Source organism: Nymphalis io, chromosome 18 (assembly GCF_905147045.1).
Source record: "Nymphalis io chromosome 18, ilAglIoxx1.1, whole genome shotgun sequence".
Taxonomy (NCBI): Eukaryota; Metazoa; Arthropoda; class Insecta; order Lepidoptera; family Nymphalidae; genus Nymphalis; species Nymphalis io.
Genome location: NC_065905.1, coordinates 8,670,829 through 8,692,172, shown reverse-complemented (window position 1 = coordinate 8,692,172; position 21,344 = coordinate 8,670,829). Strand labels below are relative to the sequence as shown.

At 38.7% G+C, this 21,344-nt stretch overlaps 1 protein-coding gene across 1 annotated transcript in view; it reads left to right on the top strand.

The window, feature by feature from the left end:
- Positions 1–15,553: 15,553 nt before the first annotated feature.
- Positions 15,554–21,344, top strand: part of LOC126775687 (fatty acid synthase-like) — a 29,722-nt gene continuing 23,931 nt past the window's right edge. The window contains 6 exon segments of the mRNA XM_050497751.1: positions 15,554–15,706; positions 16,827–17,019; positions 17,554–17,674; positions 20,496–20,699; positions 20,798–20,914; positions 21,008–21,171. Of these exon segments, the coding sequence (XP_050353708.1) occupies positions 15,554–15,706; positions 16,827–17,019; positions 17,554–17,674; positions 20,496–20,699; positions 20,798–20,914; positions 21,008–21,171 (952 nt within the window).

Here is a 21,344-nt window from a genome sequence, read left to right as displayed (position 1 = left end):
TATACTTACAAAAAAATCTTGCTATATTTAAAAAAAAGGAATCCAATACTATAATTAATCCTTTCGCAAACAAGCAATGTTTTTTATGAAAAAAAAACAGTTCTATTTACTTGTAAGGCAGACCTACTTATAAACAAGAAGCAATCAAGAGATAAGCTACTGACAGTCTTGAAAAGGGCCCCACGAGGACGCCCTATTGTAACTATTTGTATTTTGTTTTTTCTCGCAACTATTAAATTATTTTAGAGATTACCTTTTCCAATATGTTTTCCAACGGCCATTTATCTAAATTGCGATCTCGATTTGGTTCTTCACGAAAGTGCAGTGTGTTAACGGACGAACAGTAAAATTAAGTCGATTTTGTCGAGCTATTTGACGATATAATTAGTAGACAGTAAAAAACCAAATATCAACATTCGTATACAAACGTTTGAATTCGAAATCTTTATTCTGGTGTAAATAGAATATAATATAAGTTGAACGTTATCTTTCTCAATTCGTTGTCTTAGTCAAAAACAGAGTCTGCATGTTTCCGTGAAAGAAGATATCTTTCAGGAAAAGGTACATTCCAAAAAGCTTCCTGTTGGAGATCTCAAACTTTTCGATTAATAGGAGGTGACATCGATAGCCGAGGTAGCGAAAAAAAAGTCCTAAAAAACAAACCAAATTTACTTATTAATGATTTGGTAATTATTACTAAGCTTCAAAACTAACGATAACGCTCTTACTTATAAACGTCGATAAGCTGATGTTAAGTTAAATACTGATATCTTACTTTTCTTCATTATTGATAAAACATTCAAAATATAAAGCCATAAAGTTTGACTAAGCACAATATAGCAACATTTATAGATACTTCTTTTTGACGAATGCGAGAGTTATTTTTATGAGGTTTCTAAAACAATTTATTTATGAAAGTCTTACCCAATAAAGTGTATCCTCTAAAAAACTGGCTACTGATCTCTTCATCATGTATCGCGTATAAAAGTCTAACAAGTTCAACGTCAACAGTCAGGTAAATCATCTGATGGCATTCCATTGTTGATCTAATTGAAGAAAATGTAAATAACAAGAAGCACTATTTTAATAATATGGTAACTGTTAAGTATATATTAATATACATAAAAAAGTGTTACTTTTCCGACCCAAATGTTTTTACTGGTTGTGGGAATTATTTTAAAATGAAAGATAAAGAAATTATTAGTTTTTAGGTTCGGGGTGTAATTTGCCAGCCATAAATAAAATTCCTTAAATGCCTAGTTCTCAACACTCAATTACAATTGTATAAAAATGCAAAGTTCCAAATTGATGCGAAAATAAAAAACAAGGATTGAATTCCAATTTAATTTATATCCTGCAAACCTTAAATCTTATTCAACAAAACCAACCTTCGATCTTGCAGAATTTTTGAGCAAAAAGTGGGCGTTGACATCCCCAAAACCAAAGCTGTTGATAGCAGTCATTCCCCTGCCCCAAGGTTGCTTTTCAGTCATTACTTTGAGTTTCCCTCTTCGAGTTATAATATTTCCTGTCTTGGAACTTTGAAGTTTATATTAGAAGGGATATCTCCTGTTGTATACGCGATGCACATCTAATTAAGACATATATATTTTGTCCCCCCATCCTTTAAAATAGAGGAATGAAAGTTTATATGAAACTTTTTCAATTTTCAAGCTAGGAACATAAAAATTGGTATTTAGAATATTGGTTACAAACAAATAAATACGTAACACTTTTGCATATTTCAAGACTTACAAAATAAGCCAGTTATTAAGCTGATAACTTGTAAAAAGTTGAGGTATAGATATGGATACAAACGTCATTATGTAGTTTAACATGTTTACTTGCATTTATTTCATCAAAAAGAAATGATATCGCACTAAAATATTTACATCCTACTAATATTATTAACGCGAATGTTTGTATGGATTTTAATGAAACTTTACAATAATATAGCTCATAAATCAGAATAACATATAGGCTATAATTTATACAGCTATTGATTAAATTGGCCAAAATACAACAATAAGTGTCACGTAAGTCGGAAAAAAATTGTCCTATTAGTAAGAAGAGTAAGAGTTGTACGAATATAATGTACAGTGGAAATGTATCTCCTAAATAGTTCTACGAAAAATCCACGACAGCATATATGTATCTTTATGTGTACGCCATTATCGCTAAAACAGTGAATCGAAAATACAATAAAATTTGATATTAATTTCCAAAATGAACATTTTGTATTAACAAATTGATTCTTATCGAAACGAATACTTTTATCACTTTTGATATTTAAGGAAGATATGTTTTATCTTTTACACAATGCCATTTGGACAAATATTTTAAAAGTTACGACGATGACAATGTGGGCGCGACCCGAACGCGAACAGACTCGTGAGGGCAGACGTCGTTGAGGGTGGTGTCCGTTTTGCGATATTCAAGGCGCCAGCGATTTGCTAAAGACGCACTGTACCTGTATGTAATGTCAAAGATAGATATTGGAAGCTTTTTTGTGGTTAGTTTATTTAAATGATATGTTTGAATTACATAGATAGGCGCTTGACTTTTTGTTTTGCTTGTAATAAAAGCTAATTACATTAAAACTGCTGAACCGTTACTTAGTAAGTTAAGTTGAAATATTAAATTTAAATTATTTTTATCTATACATATAATAAATCTGTAACTGATCGCTATCTATGAAGATATATGAGTAAATCTATTACCAGGGGCCGTTATCAACGCAATAGAACCCAAAACAATGATTGTTAGAATTTTTGTCTGTTTGTCTGTTCATCTGTTGTGCACGCTAATCTTAGAAACGGCTTAACGAATTTAAGTGTGGTTTTCACTCATGTATTGCTTCTAACTTCACTTAAAATTTATTCTTTGTTTTATTATTTATCTATACATATAATAAATTGCTAATTATTTATTAAAATAAAACTTAAAATTTACGTTTTAGTTTCATAAGGACACGATTTTCTGTAAAGGTATCGTTTGCAGTCACCATAGTGAGCGACCACGTCTCTGATCCGTAAGTCATCACTGGCAACACACACTGGTCGAAGGCTTTCGACTTGAGACACTGCGGTATTTGGGATGAAAAGATATCGTGTAGCTTCCCGAACGCTGCCCAGTCGAGTTGGATTCGACGACTGACTTCTTTCTCGAAGTTGGACCTACCTAGTTGGATGGTCTGACCTAGGTAAACATAGTTGTCTAAAACTTCGAGTGCAGAATTTCCAACTTTGACTTGAGTAGGTGCAACATGGATGTTCGATATGATTTTCGTTTTTTCCATGTTCATTTTAAGACCCACTTGTTGGGAGATCCTGCTGAGTTCAGCGAGCATAGTGCCGAGGTCTTCCAAGATACTCGCCGTTAATATTGATGCCAATAACTGGACGTTCCAGTCCAGAAGCTTGAAAACATCTTCCAATGCAGCGGTAAATAGTTTCGAAGATATCACGTCTCCCTGTCTTACGCCTCTGTGCAATCCTATCCAGGTTTTAAGTTCTGATCCTGAAGTCGGATTGACATGGTGGCGTTCTCGTACAAGCACTTTAACATCTTGATATACCGGTAATCGATTTGATACCTTTGAAGGGACTTCAGCATGGCCCTTGTGTGATGATTTCGATCGAATCAAAGGCTTTCTCATAGTCCACAAATGCTTAGCAAAGTGGCTGGTTATACTCCGCGTCAGTCTTCTGTATAACTTGAGGCAGCGTATGTATGTGGTCTATAGTAGTAAACCCTTTTCGGAAACCGGCTTGTTCGGTTGACTGGAAGTCGTCAAGCCTTCAATCAATCAAATCAATCAAGAGCCAATCGTTGTCCACTGCTGAACATAGGCCTCTCCCAAGGTGCGCCAAAGCTCCCTGTCCTCCGCCTTCCGCATCCAGTTGGTGCCCGCCACCTTCTTAAGGTCGTCGGTCCACCTGGCTGGAGGGCGCCCTACGCTGCGCTTGCCGATTCGCGGTCTCCACTCTAGGACTCGTCTGCTCCAACGGCCATCGGTCCTACGACATACGTGACCAGCCCACTGCCAATTCAGCCTGCTAATTTTGCAAGCTATGTCGGTGACTCCGGTTCTTTTCCGGATAATCTCATTTCTAATCTTATCCTTCAAAGATACTCCGAGCATAGCTCGCTCCATAGCACGCTGAGCGACTTTGAATTTGTGGACTAGTCCCGCAGTTAGTGTCCACGTTTCGGCACCGTATGTCATGGCAGGTAAGACGCATTGGTTGAAGACTTTCGTCTTCAAACATTGCGGTATAGACGACTTGAGGACTTGACGAAGGTTGCCAAATGCTGCCCATCCCAAGCGAATTCTTCGATCGGCTTCCTTCTCGAAGTTGTTCCTACCGACTTGTATTATCTGTCCTAGGTAGGTATATTCACTAACAACTTCGAGAGGTTTCCCCTCGACGTATATCGGTCCCGGCACGACATGCCTATTGAACATGACCTTGGCCTTGTCCAAGTTTATACCGAGACCGACACACCGGGAAGACTCGCCTAGGCTACGCAGCATTTCGGTGAGTTGTTCCAGCGACTCTGCTATGATGACGATATCGTCGGCAAATCGAAGGTGTGAGATTGACTCGCCGTTTACATTGACTCCATACCTAGTCCAATCCAGCGTTTTGAAAACGTCTTCCAACGCGTTGGTGAACAGTTTCGGGGATATTACATCCCCCTGTCTCACCCCTCTGCGCAGTTGGATCGCCTTCGTCTTACAGTCCTGGATGTGGACAGTCATTGTAGCGGCGTTGTACAGACATCTCAGTACCTCGATATATCTCCAATCGATATGACATCTCTGCAATGAGTCGAGCACTGCCCAGGTTTCGATGGAGATGGAGTCGAAGGCTTTCTCGTAGTCCACAAATTCCATACACAGCGGCTGATTGTACTCTTCGGTCTTCTGCACAATCTGCCGAACAGTATGGATGTGGTCCACGGTGCTGTAGCCTGATCGAAAGCCGGCTTGCTCTGGGGGCTGGAACTCGTCAAGTCGTCTGGCGAGACGGTTCGTGACGACTCTTGAGAACAGCTTATACACGTGACTCAGGAGGGAGATTGGTCTGTAGTTTTTCAAGAGGGTTTTATCACCTTTCTTGAAAAACAGTACCATCTCACTCCCGCTCCACGTTTCCGGGGTCTTGCCATGTTGGATGACGGAATTAAAGAGGTTTGCTAGCTCTTTCAGGACCGGAGTCCCAACTGCCTTAAGCAACTCTGTTGTGATTCCGTCATCTCCCGGGGCTTTGTTGTTTTTAAGCTGTTCTAGAGCCGCCCTAATCTCGCCTTGGTCAACGACCGGGAGCTCCTCGGAGAAATGGCGCATAAGAGGGGCACGCTGGTCATCAATACTGATTCCCACGGGTTTATCCGATCTTGAAGAGAACAACTGCCCATAAAACCTCTCAACTTCTCCGACAATCTCAGGCCTAGAGGTAACGACCCCACCATTTTCAGTTTTAAGTTTTGTCAGACGCGGCCTCCCAAACTTGCGAGCGAACACTTTCGATCCCCGATTTTGCTCAATCGCAGCCTTGATGGCACGGGTATTGGAGCGTCGGAGATCGCGTCGCGTCAGCGTTTTTATTGTTCGGTTTAAGGCCTTATCTGACAAAAACGATGGTAGTTCTCGTCGTTTTCTCATGAGCTCGAGTGTCTCAGCAGAAAGTTTTGGTGCGTTGTCTCTTCTCTGTGGCGGTAAACACTTGCGGGATGTGTTTTGCAGTATTTTGACCAGCGTGTCGGTTCTCTCATCAATGCTGCTTACGGTTTCCAACGCGGTGAATTGATTTTGAAGTTCCATTTGGAACTTTTCGGAGCCTTGAGCAGCTTGGAGCATGGTAGGTCGGAGAGTAGACCTCATCATTCTCGATCTTTCGGCTTTTAAGTTGATATTTAGAGTGCCTCGAACCAAGCGGTGATCACTTCCGGTATTAAACCTGTTGATCACTGAAACATCTCTAAATATGTGCCTTTTATTCGAAATGATAAAGTCTATCTCGTTCCTTGTCACGTTATCGGGGCTTCGCCAGGTCCACCTCCTCTGAGGCTTCTTTTGAAAGAAAGAATTCATCAAAAAGAGCCCCTGCGCTTCGAGTAAGTTTACCAGCATTTGCCCCCTGTGATTTCTGCAGCCCAAGCCGTAAGGTCCGACTTTTGATTCACCGCTATCTTGTACTCCCACTTTAGCATTAAAGTCTCCCATAACAACATTGTAGTGGGCCTTCGAGGTGTCATTGAGGGCCTTTGCGATGTCCTCGTACATCGCTTCGACCACATCATCAGAGTATGTCGAAGTTGGCGCATATACCTGTACGACCTTCAGGGAGTACTTGTCGGAAAGTTTTAGGACAAGGTACGCTACCCGGTTCGACACACTACTGATTTCCACAATGCTGCTAATGAGATCCTTTTTGACTAGAAAACCGACACCACCCTGGGTTATCACCTTCGCGGAAGTAGAGTAAATTACCGGACTCTAGAGTTATCGTGTCCTCCCCCTGTCTTCGGACTTCAGATAACCCCAGTATATGCCAGTTTATATGACTTAACTTTACTTCTAATTCGGCGAGGTGATGGTCCAGCCTCATCGAGCGTCCATTATACGTTGCCATGTGCAGTCGTTTTATACGGTAGCCTGCCGTGAACTGGTGATTCTTAGCAACCCCTGCCCTGCCGATACCGCGACCGCTACCTTGGTCGGGCCTAGCGGGCTTGCCGACTGGGGGCCTATTTTTGTCAAGCCTTCGCTCGAGACGAATCGTAATGACTCTTGAAAACAACTTGTAAACATGGCTCAGCAGTGAGATGGGTCTGTAATTCTTCAGAAGAGTTTTATCACCCTTCTTAAAGAAAAGCACCACCGCACCTCTGTGCCATGCCGTTGGTCGCTTTGGCGTTTGACCTTTGGCTATGACGAAGTTAAATAGCCTCTGTAGAGCCTTGAGTCTAAAAATGTTGTATATACTGAAATATTATAAGTCTGCTCTTAGTGATTTTTTAATTTATACGCGGGTGAAACCGCCGGAACAGCTGGTGTAAAATAACACCAAGACGAGAACATATTGCATATGGAGAGCCAAGCTACTAGAACTAGTAACTTGGCTCTACATGAGATCTGATAACTTTTTTACAGTGCCAGTACTCGTCTTGGCTTGGTTTTACATCCAAGTTATTTTACATACAAGTCAGACCTTAGACTTCAATATATTATCCTAAGTATAAGAATATAAATATAATAAGTTATAAGAAATGATATTTTAAGTTGTTATAAGATATTTTATATTGATATAAATAAATTTCAGGATTGACCATTGAACTTGGCACCCATTTAGATCTCACATTTAGACATTCACATTCTTTTGAATTAGATAATTATGATATACACAATTTTAAACTTGGCTATCATTTCACATTTATGTTTATGATGGAATGTCTTTTTGGAAAGAAATTGTCTAGTAATTTTTTATCATTTTAACATAATTTTCAATTAATTAATTTTTTTAGGAACACTTACTCATAGTGCCTGTAATGTAAGAATTAGGAATCAAAATTGATGACAGCTGGTCTTTATGCGGATTTTAAGGTTTTCACGTAACTATGGAATGAGTGGAATACCACCCTAATTTTTTTTATCCATACGTAACAGTTTTATTACTTATAACTACTTATAACTCTTATTATTAGTATTAATTATTATTTATATATTTAGCGCACATCAATAGCGTTAGATAATTACTTATAAATAATTCTAAATAATTCTTGTTTATGATTAGTTGGTTATAGTAATTTATTGAAAATTGTAATAAAATGATAGAAATTTACTAGTTTCTGATTTATTCCTTTGTATTCACCCAACTACCTATCTGGATGCCAAATTTGAACTTTCTAGGTCATCTAGAACTGGGTTAGAGTTTTGAACTATAGGTCAGTCAGTAATAAAAGTGCCTATTTTTAGACGTTAATATCTAAATAACCGTTTAATGTGTGTTTATGAAATTTAAAGCACATATGTGTTTCGCAGATCTTATGATATGTTATGAGGTATAATTATATGAGTTATGAGGGGGTCAAAAGTGGCTCCAAATGGTTCGTGTAATATGTACACGGTACACGGTGCTGCTCGCCAGTTCTGTCAGCTTGAACTTGGCTTGACACGTTACCGCGTTCTAGATGTAAATGGTTCGGTAGAGTTTTATTGGTCGCATTGTACAAAATCTTATTTATGAGTTTTATTGGTCGCATTGTACAAAATCTTATTTATGTGTTTTTTACTTGCACCTTCCATCAGCTGATAATATACCAAGTATTAAATTAGAATGTAGCTATTAAAAATTTTAGCTAAGAAAATATTCTTACTTTTAAAATGTACTATTTTCTTTCTTACCTAGAGAATTGTAAAAACATTGTTTGTTCGTCCAACAACGGCTGCGTCGCAATGGCCGTCTCGTATGGCTCTGTATGCGTGTTTCAAGGCATACAGAGAACTGGAGCACGCTGTATTCATTTTGTAGGAAGGACCAGTAACTCCAAGCCACTGCGAGACACGGTTGGCGAGCATGGTTAGGGAGCAGCTGAAAATTATATTATTTATTTTTATAACATATCGTATTATCTTTTAAATTTAGAGTTGGCTACCACAGATTTATGTTACATATTTTTAACGGACAGGTACAAAGATACAAATACCCCTGCGCAGGCATTTATTTATTTATTTTATATTAGTGTTATAACTAATATAAAATAATATAATATAATCGGGTCCGTACTTCTCGAGTCTGTTACAAGCGACCACGACGTCAGAGCTCGAATAAAGTCACCGGGGTAATCTTTGATCGCAGGATATCGGTGAAATTACGGCAGCGCGACGTGGCCAGCTCTCGCGAGACATGTTTAGCAACTTCACGTCGTGGAAATGAAGATGCTGCTGTGGATGTGTGGCGTTACGCGACTAGCGCATCCGTGGTAGCCTTGGCGTTTGCCATGTAACGGATAAGTTGCAGGAAAGCCGTCTGAGTTGGTTTGGCCACATCAGCCACGGATCGCCAGACTATGTGAGAAACTGATGCCTGGACTTTGTTGTCGAAGGTCAACCAAGAACCAAGGGCCCAAGAAGCGCTGGCTGGATGTCGTGAGTGTGAGTGAGGACGACATGAGAGAGCACGATCTCACTAAGGAAGATGCTTTAGATTAGAGGCATAGATGCAAGAAAGCGGACCCTGGCGTTACTAGGCCGGGAAAACGCTAGGCAGAATAAGAAGAAGAAGAATTTATGTGTTTTTATCATCTATACAAAAAACTGCAACTGCTTAGTAGCAGATTGTCCGATAGATAAGTGGCGACAGTCAACCGATCCGTCGAAGCCATATCGCAATTTATAACGCATTCATTAAAAGCTGTTATTGTATTTAGTGCTATTCATTTGTGTAACTTTGGTCACCACTTACCATCAGGAGGCCGTCATTTGCCGTACCTACCTATTCTATAAAGAAGAACATAAATGTCAAAATGAAAGATAATAATTTATGATAGTAACTTTTTTAAGCGTAACAAACTGACTGATTGAAAAATATATAACAAGATCTGCATTTTAATATTATATGTCGAAATTTACGTACTGAATTATTAAACATAACTCGCAGACAACAAAGCAATAAGAATTGACTTTCAAATTTTATACTATGCCCTATCCTTTGACTATATTAAACGATTATTTAAATGTTTAATTTTTACTTATTTAAATATTTATAAAATCTTCCGTTTGTATTAATTTAATATTAATTTACTGTTATAAATTTCTACATTTATCGTTTTTACGAGTGGATTTCATATCTGCATGCATCTTGCATTAACGTAATTTTTTTTAATAATTAAATAATTGTCACCCCGACTCGAGGTATTTTGCGATTAATTATACCTACCTACTCATATGGTTTTCGCCAATGGACGAATTAATTGATGAAGCCATAAATGAAATATGGCGATAATTGTTAAAGATGTCTGAAAAAATCACTTCAAGTGGAAGTACAACTGGCATGCGTCGCTTAAGCCAACATAGTTACATCATGTAATGCGATGTAACCGTTTTTTGATGACCTTTATTCTCACCGTGCGAATTCGAAACAAAACTGTCTGTTTGTTACGCTTCACGGCTAAATACACTAAACGCGAGCGAATCACTTAACAAGACACCGACGACCCAAAAGAAAACATATATAACAAGCAGGGCTTTATCAGGGTGATGTCTCGTCTGGGTAGGTACCACCCTCACATCAGATAGTCTACCGCAAAAAAGCATTACTTGGTATTGTTGTGTTCCGATTTGAAGTAACTACAGCTATAAGGCCACACTGGTGGCGCCATGGTGATGTACAGAATGCTTAATATTAATAACGGCGCCAATGTTTATGACCGTTAATGACGGCTTATAATCAGCCCATATAGGCATATATGGGTCAACATACTTAAATTATAAAAAAGCAGATGGTTCTGTTCGGTCTGTGCGGTACCGCACTGATTTCTACCTGTGGTGTTGGTCTTCTTCATCACCCTTGTTGTTATGACAAAGCCTTGTTTGTAATACAGGTATTCTCTGAGCTCGTCGGTGTCCCGTTCATTGTTTATTTAAAAACTCCTTCTTTTTGGCTGCAGTTTCGCTCGCGTTTAGTAGCTTAGCCGTGAAAGAATATAAACGATATAAACTATCATATTACATAATGTAACTCTGTTGGATTAAGCGTCGCACCAGTAGAGCAAGTAGAACTCGGCGTGATAATTTTTTTTTAAATCCTTAACAATCATTGTCGCATTCTATTCAAGGTTTCTCATCAATCATTCCGTCCAATGGCAAACCCTATCAATATTAAGAGCAGGTAAGTAAAATTAATTTAGATACAATTTAACCTTAATGTATCTAATATGAAAGCCTAAAAACAATAAATGTAGAAATAACAGTTATACGTTAATATACAATTAATACGATGGTAATAATAAGATCCATGCAACTCTAGTTTAACGAAATATTTAAATAAATCAAAATCAAACATTTAAATTATCGTTTGAACTAGGTAAAGAATAGACCATAGTACAAAAATTTGAAAGTCAATTCTAATAGCTTTGTTGTCTGCGAGTTATGTTTAATAATTCAGTACGTAAATATATTAAAATGTGTCGAACATTTTAATATAAAAGTGCAAATCGATATTTTGCAATCAGTCATAAAATTGTCGCGATAACTAAAGTAAGTGACTTGTATAATTTCTATTTAAAACTTTTTTTTCAAAATTATATATATTTTATGTACAAATTATATATATTTTAAAAGTGAATTAAGGCTGTGTGACTGGAAATCCTAATGAATGATGGGGACTTGTATATATTTTAAAAACGTTTTTAACCAAAAACCAAATGTTTTTTTATTGATATGACAGCAATGGAATAAGACATTTTAATCAAAATGATACTTATTTTTTATTTCTATCTCTGTATCTGTAAATATTTTTTTTTTTTTTTTTTTGATACTAAATAGATGCATTTTATATTATAGACATTGCACCAAAATTAATATTTTTTTCATTGTTATAATGTATTACAAGATAAAACTTGTAACTTTTTTACTTGATTTTCTTTTTTATCGTATTATTAATAAATATTTATAACATTTTTAAACGTTTAGAACATAAGTAGTACCATGTGTAGATATAAAATTATTGTCATTGTATAAATATCATTTGAGTGCTAAAAAGAAAAACATTTGTCTGAAATAGTCTTTATGATAACTTTTTAATATTATAAACAAATTTATATTACTTATCTATATGATATTATCTTTTATAAATTAAACATTTGTAAGGATTTTTTAGGAGCCGTGGAGTACCGGCTTAGAATAGTACTCCCCCAATCTCATCCCGTGGGTGTCGTAAGAGGCGACTGAGGGACGGGGAAAAGGGGGGATGGGCAGCAGCGTCCCCCCTCCCATAAACATCTTACCCCCTACTGCGCTCGCCAACACGCCTGCCCAGCGCGGCGAGTATGGGCAAACCACCTCCCTAAATGGCAGATGCGCCCAAAAAAAGGCCCCCAGTTACCGGCAAGCCCGCTAGGCCCGACCAAGGTAGCGGTCGCGGTATCGGCAGGGCAGGGGGTGCTAAGAATCACCGGTTCACGGCAGGCTACCGTATAAAACGACTGAAAATGGCAACGTATAATGGACGCTCGATGAGGCTGGACCATCACCTCGCCGAATTAGAAGTAGAGTTAAGTCATATAAACTGGCATATACTGGGGTTATCTGAAGTCCGAAGACAGGGGGAGGACACGATAACTCTAGAGTCCGGTAACTTACTCTACTTCCGCGAAGGTGATAACCTCTCCCAGGGTGGTGTCGGTTTTCTAGTCAAAAAGGATCTCATTAGCAGCATTGTGGAAATCAGTAGTGTGTCGAACCGGGTAGCGTACCTTGTCCTAAAACTTTCCGACAGGTACTCCCTGAAGGTTGTACAGGTATATGCGCCAACTTCGACATACTCTGATGATGTGGTCGAAGCGATGTACGAGGACATCGCAAAGGCCCTCAACGACACCTCGAGGGCCCACTACAATGTTGTTATGGGAGACTTTAATGCTAAAGTGGGAGTACAAGATAGCGGTGAATCGAAAGTCGGACCTTACGGCTTGGGCTGCAGAAATCACAGGGGGCAAATGCTGGTAAACTTCCTCGAAGCGCAGGGGCTTTTTTTGATGAATTCTTTCTTTCAAAAGAAGCCTCAGAGGAGGTGGACCTGGCGAAGCCCCGATAACGTGACAAGGAACGAGATAGACTTTATCATCTCGAATAAAAGGCACATATTTAGAGATGTTTCAGTGATCAACAGGTTTAATACCGGAAGTGATCACCGCTTGGTTCGAGGCACTCTAAATATCAACTTAAAAGCCGAAAGATCGAGAATGATGAGGTCTACTCTCCGACCTACCATGCTCCAAGCTGCTCAAGGCTCCGAAAAGTTCCAAATGGAACTTCAAAATCAATTCAACGCGTTGGAAACCATAAGCAGCATTGATGAGAGAACCGACACGCTGGTCAAAATACTGCAAAACACATCCCGCAAGTGTTTTCCGCCACAGAGAAGAGACAACGCACCAAAACTCTCTGCTGAGACACTCGAGCTCATGAGAAAACGACGAGAACTACCATCGTTTTTGTCAGATAAGGCCTTAAACCGAACAATAAAAACGCTGACGCGACGCGATCTCCGACGCTCCAATACCCGTGCCATCAAGGCTGCGATTGAGCAAAATCGGGGATCGAAAGTGTTCGCTCGCAAGTTTGGGAGGCCGCGTCTGACAAAACTTAAAACTGAAAATGGTGGGGTCGTTACCTCTAGGCCTGAGATTATCGGAGAAGTAGAGAGGTTTTATGGGCAGTTGTTCTCTTCAAGATCGGATAAACCCATGGGAATCAGTATTGATGACCAGCGCGCCCCTCTTATGCGCCATTACTCCGAGGAGCTCCCGGTCGTTGACCAAGGAGAGATTAGGGCGGCTCTAGAACAGCTTAAAAACAACAAATCTCCGGGAGATGACGGAATCACAACAGAGTTGCTTAAGGCAGGCGGGACTCCGGTCCTGAAAGAGCTAGCAAGCCTCTTTAATTCCGTCATCCAACATGGCAAGACCCCGGAAACGTGGAGCGGGAGTGAGGTGGTACTGTTTTTCAAGAAAGGTGATAAAACCCTCTTGAAAAACTACAGACCAATTTCCCTCCTGAGTCACGTGTATAAGCTGTTCTCAAGAGTCGTCACGAACCGTCTCGCCAGACGACTTGACGAGTTCCAGCCCCCAGAGCAAGCCGGCTTTCGATCAGGCTACAGCACCGTGGACCACATCCATACTGTTCGGCAGATTGTGCAGAAGACCGAAGAGTACAATCAGCCGCTGTGTATGGCATTTGTGGACTACGAGAAAGCCTTCGACTCCATCGAAACCTGGGCAGTGCTCGACTCATTGCAGAGATGTCATATCGATTGGAGATATATCGAGGTACTGAGATGTCTGTACAACGCCGCTACAATGACTGTCCACATCCAGGACTGTAAGACGAAGGCGATCCAATTGCGCAGAGGGGTGAGACAGGGGGATGTAATATCCCCGAAACTGTTCACCAACGCGTTGGAAGACGTTTTCAAAACGCTGGATTGGACTAGGTATGGAGTCAATGTAAACGGCGAGTACATCTCACACCTTCGATTTGCCGACGATATCGTCATCATAGCAGAGTCGCTGGAACAACTCACCGAAATGCTGCGTAGCCTAGGCGAGTCTTCCCGGTGTGTCGGTCTCGGCATGAACTTGGACAAGACCAAGGTCATGTTCAATAGGCATGTCGTGCCGGGACCGATATACGTCGAGGGCAAACCTCTCGAAGTTGTTAGTGAATATACCTACCTAGGACAGATTATACAAATCGGTAGGAACAACTTCGAGAAGGAAGCCGATCGAAGAATTCGCTTGGGATGGGCAGCATTTGGCAACCTTCGTCAAGTCCTCAAGTCGTCTATACCGCAATGTTTGAAGACGAAAGTCTTCAACCAATGCGTCTTACCTGCCATGACATACGGTGCCGAAACGTGGACACTAACTGCGGGACTAGTCCACAAATTCAAAGTCGCTCAGCGTGCTATGGAGCGAGCTATGCTCGGAGTATCTTTGAAGGATAAGATCAGAAATGAGATTATCCGGAAAAGAACCGGAGTCACCGACATAGCTTGCAAAATTAGCAGGCTGAAGTGGCAGTGGGCTGGTCACGTATGTCGTAGGACCGATGGCCGTTGGAGCAGACGAGTCCTAGAGTGGAGACCGCGAATCGGCAAGCGCAGCGTAGGGCGCCCTCCAGCCAGGTGGACCGACGACCTTAAGAAGGTGGCGGGCACCAACTGGATGCGGAAGGCGGAGGACAGGGAGCTTTGGCGCACCTTGGGAGAGGCCTATGTTCAGCAGTGGACAACGATTGGCTGTTGATTGATTGATTGATTGATTGATTATATATATTTTATGTAAGTATTGCAATTGTTGGCACTTGGTGACATACTCGGGGCCGGGGGTCTAGGAACACAAAAATTAAGCGAGCCAATCGATTGTTCTAAAAGTTTGTTATGCTTAAAAAGATATTAAAACAAATTGTTATCTTTCATTTTGTCATTTATGTTCTTCTTTATAGAATAGGTAGGCACGGCAAATGTCGGCCACCTGATAGAAGGTGGTGACCGTGGTGACGGATGTTATGTCTCTCATGCCTGTAATTACACTGGCTCACGCACCCTTCAAACGGAACACGACAATACTTAGTACTGGTAGTTGGGAGAATAATGTCTGATAAATGATAATGTCTGATATACAGACTTATACTTAATCACTGCAATTAGCTATTTTAACATTAAGTAAATTTATTTTATTTATTTATGTTTCGGTGTAAATATTTGTTAAATGAACCAAATAAATACTATTATAACCTTATAATTACTTTCGACAGATGGCACCCACAATCGTCTCAGGAGATAGGTCGACGACAGGTCACCGTATGTCGCATCCAGACCCTGGAGACGAAATCTTCATCACCGGCATTTCTGGTTACTTCCCGGATTCGGACTCAGTTGCACACTTGCAAGAAAATCTGTTTAATAAGGTAGCGTTGTGTATTTGTACGGTTTTATTTCCTACTAGCTGTGCCCGCGGTTTTACCAACATATAATAGGAATCACTAAGAACCGACTTAATTTTTAATTTTATTTTCGTCAAATATTAGTATTTATTTGTTTTCGCCACACCCGGATCTAGATGGGCAACATACAATTGGCCACGAGAAAAACAACATTCCCTTAAATCTATCCGACATACTTGAATGTCTTATGTCTGTGCCCTAGTCTCTATTTATTGTGACTGCAAACGTTACCTTCACGGGAAATTGTGTCAAAATATTTGTGCACTTGCTGTAGATGACAGCATTAAAAACGACGTGGATGACGACATTTGAGCTGCAGCATCGTAGATCATCGCTCGGAAGACATATTTACATCAAATAAATTTTGTTCATTCCATTTAGGTTACTTTAAAATATCACTAAGTTCATTGATGAAAAAAAACGCCGTATTCCTTACCACTCATCCATTAGTACCATTTATCCTTTACCTTTATTTACGCACGAGCGAAGCCGCAGGTAATAGCTAGTTTAATACAAATTATCCATAAACAAAAGAAATGTGTATTACACATATGGTTATATTTTTTTTAATCCGTAATATGTACAGTTTTTTTTTTTTAATAAGGCACTACCTTTTTTTTAAACGCTGGAAAAACGCATTAAGCGTTTTCCCCGCGGAACAATGGGTTGTATGTTGGACTCATCGATGTCCAAAGTGCCAGGTGCGCCCCAAATATCAGAATACCCACTAAAAAACCGGCGGTACCCTTTCCGTCTTAGCGAGAATATATTACAAGCGAATACAGACACAGGTTTAACAGGCCCCTGTTCCCAGGGAGCGCCGTGCGTCTCCGACATACGTGCGTTCGCTGGAAACAGCTCAATGCTATAAGCAATAGCGCAGCAATCGGCGCGTTTTACATATAAACGTTGATAAAGGCCCCGGTAATAGTTTTACTCATATATCTTCCATGTGCAGCGATCATTTACAGTTTTATTATATGCACAGATAAGCTCAAAATTTATAATTAACGGTTTATATTATGTTATTCTGAAATTGTCCAGATATATAAAATTAATTTCATTGATTTTTCACTATACTCAGGTGGACCTCATATCAGGAGACAGCCGTCGTTGGAAGCTGTCTCACCCCGAAATCCCGCAACGTACCGGCAAAATAAATAATATCACGAAATTCGATGCCTCCTTTTTTGGTGTGCACTACAAGGAGGCACACACCATGGATCCCATGAGTAGAATAATTCTGGAGAAAACTTATGAAGCTATAATTGATGCTGGTAACTTATTGTCCTACAATTTTATAAATGAAGTAATAGTTATAATTTCATCAACTGATGATGATGATCTTGTGCCTAGATATAAGGCCACTGATCCGGAGGTCCTGGGTTTGACTCCCAGGTCGGGTCAATAAAAGTTATTGGGTTTTTGTGTCAGAAAATTCTCAGTAGCAGCCCGGAGTTACGCCCTATATTTTAAGCGCCAGGTGTCAAGGCTGTGGGTGGGCCGAGACCACGCCGCTGTCGTCTCAGCCGAGCAGCATCAGCCCTTTCTCACTTTCGCTCCTCCGTCTCCTTCTTGACCATGTCGGTCTCATTGAAGTAGACTACGGCCCTACATACCGATTCAAGGCAGCAATCCATAAATTAAGTCGACCAGTTTTGCCGTGGCGACGGACGACGAGTTTTAAAATTCTATTGTGTATATTAAGATGCTGTAATTGAAAATATTTTAATAAATACGAGTATGTATTGCTCACATTGTTTCGCTTATACTTACTTCTGAACCTTTACGACGCTCATGTTTATCTGTAGGTCTGAATCCAAAGGAACTGCGCAACACCAAGACTGGCGTGTTCGTCGGTGCGTGTTACTCGGAATCGGAGAAGGAATGGTTGTACCAAAAAATGCACATCAATGGGTTCGGAATAATTGGGTAAGTTTGTCTTATTTCTACAATATAGTTACTTCCAGGGTTTGTGATTGTTAATTGATCTTACTTTGCATACCCCTCGTTGGCACAGAATATATTTTATATTTGCAGAATTATTATACAAATTCACAATATGTAAAATAAAAAAAAACATTAAAATAATAAATAATAATAATAAAATAACTTTATTCACCAAAAAGAAACAAAGACAAAATTAAAGTACAAAACCATAAAAACAGTTAACAATGTGATATTTAATAGTTTGGTTAAAAGGTCGTAGTCCCAGCTAGGATGCTTTTCAGTTTACCCCTTGTACATATGCTGCCAACACAAACGTTACATTAAGTGCAGTAAAAGGTAAAAGAATATAAAATTACTTAAATAATAAACTTATGTTAATACAATTTTATAACACGCCCAATAGGCTAAAATAAAAAATACGCAAGCATTACTAAAACTAAATTTACTACAACAACAAACAAACTAAATTGAGGAGGTCGGTAGATGACTCCTACAGCAATTATGCATCGTTTAATCATAATTTCAAACCACTGTTGCTTAAGTGCCGAAGAATCCACGGGCAATACTTTTACTCTCAAATTTGAACGTATATATGCTCCTTCTCCTCCTTATGTAGATTAATTTATATATTTATAATAGTACAATTACAACATACATATAAAGCAATGAAAAGATTAATTTATAAAACAATAATAGTATATCTAATAATATGCATGTCAATTACAAGTGTACATAGCACTTCCAGATTCATCTAATCAAATTCAAATTAAAAGTAACAAAAAGTCATCAGTAATTTAAAAAAATGTCAAAATTAAATAATAAATAATGTCATTATTATAATAAAAATCAATGGGCGAAATCATAATTAAAAAAATTTAAAAATATTAATTAAAACTAATCATGCATTTTATAATAATTAAATAACTTATTTCTAAAGATTGAGGGAGAGTCACAAAAAATGTCAATGTCCGGAATTGATTGTTATATTTATTACACAACCGTACTAAGGGAGCTTGTTTACCAATATGAGACTACGCTAGGAGTATGAAATATTTTGTGGGTGTGAGTACTTCTGTATACCCTAGACGGAACTGATATCAGTATTTTTCAATTAATTCTGAGTTCTAACAATGCGCGCCTACTTCGAAGAGAAATCATTATATATTTTGCCAAACGTTCTTTGTATAACTGTCTGTGCGGAAAATCCTTTTCATGAAAAGCAAGATGTTTCGTAAAGGCTCGTTGAAAGCTCTCAATACGCTGAAAGTGTACGCTATAAAGTGGATTCCATATAACACAGGCATACTCAAGACAGCTACGCACTAATGAATTGTACAAGAGTAATTTAGTTTTCCCTGAAAAGCCTTGAGTTCCGCTTGATGAAACCAAGATTTTGAGCAGCTTTAAAAACTATATTATCAGCATGAGTTACAAAAGTTAGACGCCCGTCAATACTGACTCCTAAAAATAATTTGCGATAACTCTTTTAATATTTTATTTTCAATTGCGTAACTAGAAACAAACGGTTTTTTCTTACGAGTAAATTTTATATGAAAACATTTGCCTACATTAAGAGTCATATTGTTGAGATGACACCATGCAATAATATTGTTGAGGTCGTATTGTATTAAATCTATGTCTGAATTGGATTTAATGTTTTGTATGTTTTGAGATCGTCAGCAAAAAATGAACACTTACAATACTTTATATTTTCAGTTATATCGTTTATAAAAACGAGAAACAAGAGAGGATCCAAATGTGAGCCCTGTGGAACCCCAATTTTAGCAAAATATATCTGAGATTCAAACCCAGTTGTAGTAGTAGATTGCGAACCTGATCGTAGTTCATGAAAAAAATTATAACCTGAGATGTTGTGATTTTTTAGCGTAACATTCTCAGATAGCTATGTTTCCGTGATAGTAATGATGTCTAGATCAAAATATTTTATAGTGTAATATATTTTTGTCTCTTAATTCGCTCAATCACTTATAACTTTTTACCCACTTTTAGAATTATAGCGTATATATATAAAAATTACATTAATATATATATTTATATATACAGTACAGTAACAGTAACAGCCTGTTAATATCCCAATGCTGGGCTAAGGCCTCCTCTCCCTTTTGAGGAGAAGGTTTGGAGCTTATTCCACCACGCTGCTCCAATGCGGGTTGGTAGAATACACATGTGGCAGAATTTCAATGAAATTAGACACATGCAGGTTTCCTCACGATGTTTTCCTTCACCGTTAAGCACGAGATGAATTATAAACACAAATTAAGCACATGAAAATTCAGTGGTGCTTGCCCGGGTTTGAACCCACGATCATCGGTTAAGATTCACGCGTTCTTACCACTAGGCCATCTCGGCTTTTTATATATATATATATAATTCGTGAAAATAACCATCAACTTCTCAGATATAATACCGTTACCAATGCGCCAAACATTAGCTAGTAGAAGATAAAACTACAAATCTGTCACAATCGATTGAATGATATATGATAAACCTCCAAAATAAGTAATAATTCTGAACGAAATACATGCATCTTAATATCTAGTAGCAGTAACTCGTGGTAGGTGAACGACTTTATACTATTGCACTAATTCTTGCTTCAACAACATTTGAAAGTTAATTACTGTATAATTGTTGCCACTTATCCAGCGAACACTCTATATCTTGTTTATTATTTTGGATGTGGATGATAAAAACATATAACATAAACATAAATCTGTGGTAGCCTTCGACTACAAATTTAAAATATAATACGATATTTTATAGAAATAAATAATATAATTTTCAGCTGCTCCCTAGGCATGATCGCCAACCGTATCTCCCAATGGCTTGGAGTTACTGGTCCTTCCTACAAAGTAGATACAGCATGCTCCAGTTCTCTGTATGCCTTGGAACACGCATACAGAGCCATTAGAGACGGCCATTGCGACACAGCTATTGTTGGAGGAACAAACCTATGCCTCAATCCTTTCGTGTCTTTACAGTTCTTTAGGTAGGAAGAAAGTGGTTCATTTTGAAAGTAAGAAAATTGTCCTAGCTAATTAAAATTTAAATAATAGTGGTTATTTAATAGCTACATTTTCATTTAAGACTGGGTGTTTTATCAGCTGATGGAAGGTGCAAGTGCTATGACGAAAGTGCAAATGGTTATGCCCGTTCTGAAGCAATTGTTGTTTGTATACTTCAGAAGGCTAAGGATTCAAGACGGTAATATTAAGTTGAATAAACACACGAATACACGATTATATGCAATGCCATTAATATATCTGAATAATAACCTAATCTCACATATTTTTTTAGAGTCTATGCCCAAGTAGTCCACGCGAAGACTAACTGTGATGGGTATAAAGAACAAGGTATCACCTACCCATCTGGTGATATGCAGAAGTTACTCCTCAGCGAATTTTATGAAGAGTGTGCTATTCCACCCAGCAACCTCGAATTCGTGGAAACACATGGAACAGGTATGTGAATTTATAACAAAGAAGTGATAAATAAAAAGGACTCAGGTCCTTTTATGCGAAGGTACTTCAAAATCTGTCTCCTAAGAAGCAAGTTTGTTTTTCGAAAACTCTTTAAATAATTTCAATATTTAGTTTCTACTATCATACTCATATTTTGTAGTTTAATACGAAAG